The following is a 10,867-nucleotide window of genomic DNA, read 5'->3' as shown; positions in this document are numbered from 1 at the left end:
GCTTCTTTATTTGTATGTCTGTCTGTTTGTCTGTTCGTTTCTTAGAATCTCCTCATTGTAATGACGTCCTGTGCTCATTGTTGTATTTATTTTCACACAGAGAAATTATTAGGTATGCAAATGAAAGTAAAATAAAAATAGTAAATGGTCAAAGGTTACTTAGTTTATAATTGAACATTACTTCTTAAAATAAGAAAACAGCAAGGCTTCCTTATAGAATATATATGTATGTTGAATTTGAATTTGGAAGAGAAGAACAACATGATGCAACAACTCTGTCTGGCGCAGATACATTAATTTCTTTTGTGACGATGAGCTTAGAACTACCCAGTTGGGTAGCTTCTTCTGTACAGTGTTCAGCATTTTTTAACTGATAATGTGTTTTAGACCTATGTCCGTGACTGGATGCAGAGTTTTGACATATTGTCATCTAATATCTGCTGATTTTTGTCATGATAATAAGTGGCAAACAAGATCTTTACTAAACTTTAAGATCAAGGTCTGACCTTTTTTGCAAATTAGTGATTTTTTTCCATTTCATTTCTTTCAAGAACATTTTGTTGCATCATAGGTCAGGTGAGTTTGTTTATAAAACTGTTTGTAAATAATTCTTCCGTTTGGTATCAGTTTTTGGGAACCTATGGTCAGAGATTTTCTCTGTGTTCAGATGTAATTCGAGATGAAGCACTTATTTAAATTTTGCATTGGAATTACAAAGTACTTATGAACTATTTGGACTAAACTACTACTTTGAGATTGTTGTAAATTTGTTCACAGACGTTCTGGATTATATCATTGTGTCACATCAAGAGCATTGGTAAATCAGCACAATCAGGAATTTGAGTGCATCATCACATTCGAGACTAGTTGTACATCAGCACATTCAAGACTACAGTTACAACAGTACATTCACAATTATTGTAATTCATTCGGAACATTCTATAAATTTGGACAGTGATAGAACATTTAGGATTTTATTCACAATACTGTTAATGACTTTATTCACAATACTGTTTCGCTTTGTATTATAGAAAAATTTTAAGTTGAATATTGCTAAACGTGATGTTTTCACGTCTTCCTGTTTCATAGTTTAAGACCATAGAGTCTTAACAAGAGTACTTGTTTTGTAACTGAAAGCTCACTTTAGAGTACGTTTAGTCATTTCAACGTTTTAATAAAGATAATATAAAATGAAAACAAGATCATGATTACGAACAGCAGGCACTACTTCATTTCTTCTCTCGAAAAAAAGCAACACAGTATCAAACAAAAAATGAATGCCCAACAATTTTATCTGAATTAATCACATATTGGTATCTGCAGTCTATGGTCAATATTTATCCATTTGCTAGGCATGACAGAGATTTACCCCAATTGTTTATTACGTTGTGCATATAATCAGGTGAAAAAGTTTATATTCCAAAATAATTTTCATCTTCTTGGTTTCTTCTCGTAATATGTAAAATACAGTTTTTGACTAACCATACTTTGTACTTAAAGTTTTTAATGTCTTATATATATACAAAATAGCATTGATCTTAGAGTAAACCTACTTTGTACCTACGACTGCGTGTTAGTGAGTGAAAAATTGTCTTAGTTTAAGCCATTTTAGTCAGGCTGCTTTCGGGCACTGTATATGTATATATGTCGGTACCTACTGCATGATTGTGAAGCATATAAACCAAGTCATTATTTATTTCTATAGCAAACAAGTTGTGTTGCCATACCTAGTGTGGTGAATCTAAACTTTACGATACGTTGAAACGCAAGTAGGTATGAAAAATCATGTTTAATGTTCATTATCGATGCACCTTTTTTGTCTTACATGGTAAAGTAAGGAGAACATCTGTCAGAACTCACAAGGGATTGACTTCAAAGTCGTCTTTCACAGGTATAAGTTGATCACATTAGCAGATAGTTCTTACTCCAAATCTGAGAGACAATCGAAAATCTTGCGTTCAAAGATGTCGCCAGTATCGGTATTTTTCCTCCTGGCTCTCCTTGCTGGTGCTAAGGCAGCTACTTTATGGTAAGGCATTTTTCGGTCGAGGATATTAGTAATAAATTAAATACAAACTTGTGACATGGTTGGTATATAATCACAGCACAAAACATGCATATATGCAAGGGTTTTACCATTGCGAAGACATTATCAAATGTTAATGTTGAATCCGCTCTCTATCTCTCTAACAACGTACAATTTAATTTTACTGTGTGATACCTAATGGCGTAACAATCTGTTCAGCAATGCTCACATGTTATTTAGTTCAGTGATTGAATTTATTTCTTAAAATTAGGAAATAGCAAAGCTTGGATGAAGCACATTTTTGTGAAATATATTGCGCACATAAAGCCGTCAAATTTTAATAGTTATGCTTTTCCAGGATTCGATATTTTCATTTTGATTTTACATGCTTTCTACCTTTGAAAGAGCGTTGATACGTGGATCTCAATGCTATTTCTTAAAATCTTTTTATTACCAGTCCAGTCACTGATATTTGAAATATCAACCTTTAATATTTAAAACCATGAACATACTGACATTGCATCCACTGTTTTCATTAGACAATGTGTGAAGGTAGGTGTTGATTGAAAGTGCAGTTCGACCTCAGCACTTTAGGCAGTGAAATGCGCTCGGATATTTACAGTATAATACGTGTGTGTGTGTGTGTGTGTGTGTGTGTGTGTGTGTGTGTGCCAGGAAAGGTCCAAATTCATATGGGCTATATCAGAATAAATTATAGTAAAGTTTACATATGTTTGCCACTGTTGGAACGCAAGCATTTGTTTGGTCTATAAGTATTTAGGTAGCAAGTTTACAGAGGTCGATCAGCATTAGGACTGAAATATGGGACCAATCTGTAGAGTATTCCGTGCTGTAGAAGGGCAGGTTTAATAATGTTTCGCTGTACGTACAAAGGTAATTTCACCCCACCCCCCAAAAAAATTCTTATAACATTCTTGTCTCTTAGCAACTAATAGAAAAGACAAAAGCCGACAAGGTGAATGTAGAAAAGAAAGATAACGAGCGATTAAAAACAATCGAAACACAAGACATATGTTCGCTGACATAATGCTTTATTTTAATGAAGTGAAAGAGATATATGACAAATGATCTAAATATACATGCGCATACATCCTTCATGCTTCTTGCATTAAGAGACATAGGAGCAAGTAATCCACTTTATCAAAAGAAAAAGAAACTCCATTTGCTAATTGCATATTATCCCATAAGCAAAAGTGTTGTAACATCAAGTCTGAAGACGTATTTTGTTTTGTACTTAGCTATTATTTAAGAGGAAAAATATTTCCTTGGGCTGTGGAAATAAAACGTTCTCATTTCTTTTACTATAATATTATTCTGGAACTATACTGATTTATTCTTTAGAGTTCTGGACAACGCCATTTTGATAAAGTCAAGATATTTGGCGGACCAGTATATATTTCTGGTTCTGAAGTTTATATAAAACTTTTCATTCTTTGGACTTGAATATAATTTTTTCGGATTTAATTTGCATAAACTTCATAATACTGTATTCTTAACAACTATACCTGTATTTTAGCATCTTCCCTTAGCTTCTAGACATTAACTGTATTTTAACAGCGATCCGTAGCTTCTAGACATTAACTTTATTTTAGCAGCTACCCTTAGTTTCTAGACATTAACTGTATTTTAGCAGCTGCCCTTAGCTTATAGACATTAACTGTATTTTAGCAGCTGCCCATAGCGTCTAGACATTAACTGTATTTTAGCAGCTACCCTTAGTTTCTAGACATTAACTGTATTTTAGGAACTACCCTTAGCTTCTAGACATTAACTGCATTTTAGGAACTACCCTTAGCTTCTAGACATTAACTGTATTTTAGCAGCGACCCTTAGCTTCTAGACATTAACTGTATTTTAGCATATACCCTTAGCTTGTAGACATTAACTGCATTTTAGCAGCTGCCCTTAGCTTCTAGACGTTATCTGTATTTTAGCAGCGACACTTAGATTCTAGACATTAACCGTATTTTAGCAGCTGCCCTTAGCGTCTAGACATTGACTGTATTTTAGCATATACCTTTAGCTTCTAGACATTAACTGTATATTAGCAGCTACCCTTGGCTTCTAGACATTAACTATATTTTAGCATCTACCCGTAGCTTCCAGACATTAACTGTGTTTTGGCAGCTTCCCTTAGCGTCTACACATTAACTGTATTTTAGCATCTACCATTAGCGTCTAGACAGTAACTGTATTTTAACAGCTATCCTTAGCTTCTAGACATTAACTGTATTTTAGCAACTACCCTTAGTTTCTAGACATTAACTGTATTTTAGCAGCGACCCTTAGCTTCTAGACATTAACTGTATTTTAGCATATACCCTTAGCTTCTAGATATTACCTGTATTTTAGCAGCTGCCCTTAGCGTCTAGACATTGACTGTATTTTAGCATATACCTTTAGCTTCTAGACATTAACTGTATATTAGCAGCTACCCTTAGCTTCTAGACATTAACTGCATTTTAGCAGCGACCCGTAGATTCTAGACATTAACTGTATTTTAGTAGCTATCCTTAGCTTCTAGACATTAAGTGCATTTTAGGAGAGACCCGTAGCTTCTAGACATTGACTGTATTTTAGCATATACCCTTAGCTTTTAGACATTAACTGTATTTTAGCATATACCCTTAGCTTCTAGACATTAACTGCATTTTAGCAGCTGCCCTTAGCGTCTAGACATTAACTGTATTTTAGCATATACCTTTAGCTTCTAGATATTAACTGTATATTAGTAGCTACCCTTGGCTTCTAGACATTAACTGCATTTTAGCAGCGACCCGTAGCTTCTAGACATTAACTGTATTTTAGCCGCTACCCTTAGCTTCTAGAAATTAACTGTATTTTAGCAGCGACCCGTAGCTTCTAGACATTGATTGTATTTTAGCATCTACCCTTAGCTTCCAGACATTAACTGTATTTTAGCAGCTTCCCTTAGCGTCTACACATTAACTGTATTTTAGCATCTACCATTAGAGTCTAGACAGTAACTGTATTTTAGCAGCTATCCTTAGCTTCTAGACATTAACTGTATTTTAGCATCTACCCTTAGTTTCTAGACATTAACTGTATTTTAGCAGCGACCCTTACCTTCTAGACATTAACTGTATTTTAGCATATACCCTTAGCTTCTAGACATTAACTGTATTTTAGCAGCTGCCCTTAGCTTCTAGACGTTATCTGTATTTTAGCAGCGACCCTTAGCTTCTAGATATTAACTGTATTTTAGCAGCTGTCCTTAGCGTCTAGACATTGTATTTTAGCATATACCTTTAGCTTCTAGACATTAACTGTATATTAGCAGCTACCCTTGGCTTCTAGACATTAACTGTATTTTGCATCTACCCGTAGCTTCCAGACATTAACTGTATTTTAGCAGCTTCCCTTAGCGTCTACACATTAACTGTATTTTAGCATCTACCATTAGCGTCTAGACAGTAACTGTATTTTAGCAGCTATCCTTAGCTTCTAGACATGAACTGTATTTTAGCAGCGACCCTTAGCTTCTAGACATTAACTGTATTTTAGCATATACCCTTAGCTTCTAGACATTACCTGTATTTTAGCATCTGCCCTTAGCGTCTAGACATTGACTGTATTTTAGCATATACCTTTAGCTTCTAGACATTAACTGTATATTAGCAGCTACCCTTAGCTTCTAGACATTAACTGCATTTTAGCAGCGACCCGTAGATTCTAGACATTAACTGTATTTTAGTAGCTACCCTTAGCTTCTAGACATTCACTGCATTTTAGCAGCGACCCGTAGCTTCTAGACATTGACTGTATTTTAGCATATACCCTTAGCTTCTAGACATTAACTGTATTTTAGCATATACCCTTAGCTTCTAGACATTAACTGTATTTTAGCAGCTGCCCTTAGCGTCTAGACATTAACTGTATTTTAGCATCTACCATTAGTTTCTAGACATTACCTGTATTTTAGCAGCTACCCTTAGCTTCTAGACATTAAATGTATTTTAGCAGCGACCCTTAGCTTCTTGACATTAACTGATTGGTAGCATCTATTGTTAGCGTATAAACATTACCTGCATTTTATCAGTTACTATTAGCGTCTAAACATTATCAGCAACTCTAGCAAATACTGTCTAAATATTATCTGCATTTCTAGCATATAATAATAGCGTCTAAACATTACCTGCAATTAAAACAAGTTCATTTAGCGTTTAACATGAATTCAAACCATGATTATTAGGCCATATCACTGAGTTTGGAAACGATCCATTACGGTGACTGACGTTGAGCAAAGAATGCAGCATTGTTTTCATAATTTTAAAGAAATCGAAAAAAAATAATAATAATCTGCATGCAGTTCTACTCTAAATAGCTGGTCTTTACTATTGTGATTCTTATACGAAATATTTGTTCAAGTGTACAACTTTATAAAACAGTTACAGCGTACGTGAATATAACCATGAGCAATGAAATGTACATTAGCATGGTCAATGCAGTCTTTTGATTGATCGGAATATTTTAGAGTAAATTGTGTTTATAACAGAATGCCCATCACCCTCGCATCAGCTCTCGCATGGCGTTTACTTCGATAAATAGCATAAAATGTGATTGCACAATGGTTTCACTTATAATTCTGTATCCCACACTACACAATAACAAACGTTTTGGTTTGTCGACTAACTGACCTATCACAAGAGTTGAGATAACCAGGCTTCGCCAATATCATAGCACATCAAATAAAAGAAAAGTTTTTTATGTTGACACCTACCTCATGTGAATTTGTGTTCAGTTTTAATATCGACACCTACCTCATGTGAATTTGTGTTCAGTTTTAATATCGACACTTACCTCATGTGAATTTGTATTCAGTTTTAATATCGACACCTACCTCATGTGAATTTGTGTTCAGTTTCAATATCGACACCTACCTCATGTGAATTTGTGTTCAGTTTTAATATCGACACCTACCTCATGCGAATTAATGTTCAGTTTTAGTGTATAATGAAATTTTCATCAAAACTGTTTCTAATGTTATTTTATGAAGGAATTTGTATATGCTATACAGCGACAGTCGAATGGGCGATGAACATTGGGTCTCAAAGTCCGAAAAGCTACCAGTGTCACTGTAAATCATGCGATGTCTCACATCTTTGCCAGCTATAGTATTGGTCGGCAATCTATAGGAACTGTCACATGTGAGGGTTTCGTTGATATGCTGTAATAGTAAAGTACTGCGTTACACTGTCATATTTGCTTGGAAAATATGTTAGTATTATTCACAATGGCACTAATGTGTGAAAGTGCATTGATGATATTGCAGACTTTTGAATATTGATTTTTTGCAGCACGGATGCAAATACACAACTTGTGGCTCGAATTGTGTTTGGCGAAGCGAGAGGCGAGCCCGCCGAGGGACAACTTGCTGTAGCATACTCCGTGGTTAATCGCGTGGCTCACCCTGGGTACCCTAATACCGTGAGTTCTGTTGTTCACCAAACATATGGCACTCACCACCAGTACAACACACTAGATGTTGCGCAGCATAATACAGCATGGGAATATGCTAAAGCCCACAACACCATTGAATACCAACATGCTATACAAGCTGCAGGCGATGCTCTTTGCGGAAGAAAACCTGATCCAACAACTTGCGCCACAGACTATTGTGCAAGAGATCCTTGTTCGGCTACAAGCACCAATCATTACTACGAAGCTTACAACAAGCAACAAATTGGAAATCATTATTTTGTTTGCAGACGTGCAGTGTCAGGCTAAATGAAAACAGTGAAGATGTTTACATAATAAAAGAAGTACATTTTACAGACTTCTCTTTTTGGTTGTGTCTAGGCTTACATTAATAATCATTATATTGCAAGGTCCACATAATCACATTGAAAAGGTGATATAAGTAAATGAAAATTGTATTTTTTATTATTGAACAAATCATTCCAGCAGTTGTAATTATATTAGTGTAAGTACTATATTAGCATCATAATCATGATGAACATTGTTCTTTTAAAGTTTTCACATTGATCAGGGACATTCTCTGATATTTGGGAATATGTATGCATATATGTATTGGTCGTTTGATCAGTCTATCAATCTCTTTCTATAGTTTTTTCTATTTCTTCTTTCCGACTAAAACTGTGATTCAATCAACTAATGTCAAATGGTAAATGGAACGGATGCTATACCTACAGAAGCCTACAAAATCCATTGGAGACATAAAAACATGTATGTATGTATGTATGTGTGTGTGTGTGTGTGTGTGTGTGTGTGTGTCCATGCACGTAAGTATGTATATATGTATGTATGTATTTGTCTTTGTATATTTTATTGACAAATAAAACTTAGAATCCCCTTTCAGCCCTTCTCTTGTAATCGTGTTTGTGTAGGGTATAGCAGTTTGTCAATTAACGCTGCGTACTCTTTTCTTGGTGTATGATAGTATGCTTGCGTGGCAGCTTTTGTGTATTTCATGTCCCTTCTGAATAAGAAACAGAGGCCTATCTAGAAGAAAGCTTTTCTTCATCTAAGAAGGCAGCCTTCAGAAAGTTCAAGAGGAAATTCAGTTTGTTGGGAGACCATGGCTGAGAAATAAGGGAGGGGAAATTCAGTCCTACGGGGGCAGGAATGACGTGAACAACTTCTATGATGTTTCGAAGAGAATCGACGAGTCACAGTAATTAAGAACGTCTCCAATAGTTAGTGCTGACAGTGCCTGTCACCTTACTATAAGAAAGATAGTTCAAAGATGGACAGAATACTTCAACGACAGCCTCAATCAACAGTTATCAGCGGAGAGGCAACTCATCCAGAGCCGACTGAAACTGTGAAGCAATCAACTTACTGTCAAATGGCAAAACACTTGGAACAGAAGCTACACCAACAGAAGCCTACAAAACCGAATGCTCCCATATGGCACAGAAACTTACTCAACTCTTTCAGTCAATGTGGACTGGGGGAATTATATCTCAACAGTACAAGGATTCATCCATCGTACACTTACGCAAGCGGAAGGCAACAGACAATCCTACATCAACGATCGGGCCATCTCCTTGCTGTCAATACCTGGCACAATCCGTGCTAAAATTCTTCTGAGTCGTCTTGTGCATCACGTCGCTCAAGGTCTCCTGACAGAGAGACCATGTGGCTTCAGGAAATGACGAGGTACATAGACATTGTGTCTGCAGCTCGTCAATTCCAGAAGAAATGCCAAAACATAGCTCCAATATATACACGACATTCATCAACCTGACAAAAGCCTTTGGCATAGTTAGCCGTAGAGGCCTTTAGAAGATCATATAATTGGTTTGGTTGCCCAGATATATTCCTCGAAAGGGTCGAGCGAATTGCTGATCGATTGAAACAAATTTCTCTCGGCAACCAATCATTACTATGATGGCAAGTTTACGCATGTTGTGAATGGTGTTGAGTCATCTAATCCATTCCCAGTCACTAATAGAGTCAAGCAAGGACGTGTGTTGGCCCCCAACCCTCTTCAGCATGATGTTCGCAGCCTTGCCTTCGGTGACTATGTCACTGAGATCGACATCAGATACCGGACGGACAATAAGCTTTGGAAACTAAGAAAACTATAGCTGAAGGCAAAGTCACAGAAGAGACTGTTCCTAATCTCTTATTTGCTGACGACTGCTCCCTGAATGCCAAGTCTGAGTCCGATATGAAGCATAGTATTGTCCATTTTTCCTCAGCTTGTGACAATTGTAGTCTCGTGATCAGTATCAAGAAGACAGAAACAACAACCTGCAATAAAAACATCTTAGGTAGGGCTTCCATCACAATGAATGGCCAAACTTCCTGGCACTGGACCATATAGGCAGCACACTGTCACGTGCAATAAACATCGAAGACGAAACCAATGTCAGAATTTCTAAAGCACGTGTGGCTATTGGCAGGCAACGTGCAAATGTATGGGAGCGCAGAGGTATCAGTCTGCAAACAATCGTGAGGTCTACTAATAGAATGTGCTGCTGACCCTGATGTATGTTTGCCAAATGTGGACAGTGTATGGAGGCCTGGGGAAACTGATCCGGATAGTATGGCAGGTCGGACTCCAAGACACTGAGGTTCTCACACCAAGCATCCACACCCTGCTGAAGAAATTACAGTTGAGATATCTGATCTTGAAGTTAATTGCAAACAAACATGTATAGTGCTGCAGTTTACAATTTAGGTGGTCAAGATATTGAAGTTTATTGCAATACTTTATTGTCTAAAGTCCTAAATTAAATAATTTGTACATATGTATTTCAAATACTGGGATGCACTAATTAATTGAATAGTGTTATATTAAAAGAGGAAAGTATTCTATTTGTTTCTCTGTTTGTATGTCTGTCTGTTAGTCTGTTTTTTTTTCTTAGAATTCGCTGATTGTTATGACGTCCTGTGATGCTTGTTCTATATATTATCACATTTCCATATTAGAAGACATAGGCAAGCAGCTTAAAGTAAAATAAAGTTAACCCGGTAACTATAATTTGTAAGTATATCATTTTCAAGTACTTCGTCAGGTTGCTTGATTAGTAAATAGTCACATGTTACTTCAGCAATTGAATATTATTTCTTAAAATTAGAAAAGCTTCCTTATTTAAAGAATATCTATGTATGCCGAATTATGAATTTGGAAAGAGAAAAAGAAAAGGACGCAACAACTATGTCTGGCACAGATGAAGTAAATTATTTTTTGATGATGAACTAAGAACTACCCACTTAGGTAGCTTCTTCTGGAGAGTGTTGGCATTTTTAATTTATATTGTGTTATTGACCTTTATCCGTGACTTGACTGCAGAGTTTCGACATATCTGTATATTGTCATGTAATGTC

General features: G+C 36.1%; 1 protein-coding gene across 1 annotated transcript; it reads left to right on the top strand.

The window, feature by feature from the left end:
* Positions 1-1,871: 1,871 nt before the first annotated feature.
* On the top strand, positions 1,872-7,840 carry LOC149805919 (uncharacterized). The gene is made up of 2 exons (XM_089937024.1): positions 1,872-2,029; positions 7,366-7,840. The coding sequence occupies exons 1-2, from the start codon at positions 1,965-1,967 to the stop codon at positions 7,793-7,795; spliced, it is 495 nt and encodes a 164-aa protein (XP_089793150.1). The 5' UTR covers positions 1,872-1,964; the 3' UTR covers positions 7,796-7,840.
* The last annotated feature ends 3,027 nt before the right edge of the window (positions 7,841-10,867 follow it).

Source organism: Sinohyriopsis cumingii, chromosome 2 (assembly GCF_028554795.1).
Source record: "Sinohyriopsis cumingii isolate HCF-2022 chromosome 2, ASM2855479v2, whole genome shotgun sequence".
Classification (NCBI taxonomy): domain Eukaryota; kingdom Metazoa; phylum Mollusca; class Bivalvia; order Unionida; family Unionidae; genus Sinohyriopsis; species Sinohyriopsis cumingii.
The sequence above is the reverse complement of the archived record's forward strand: the minus strand, read 5'-3'. Positions and strand labels throughout refer to the sequence as shown.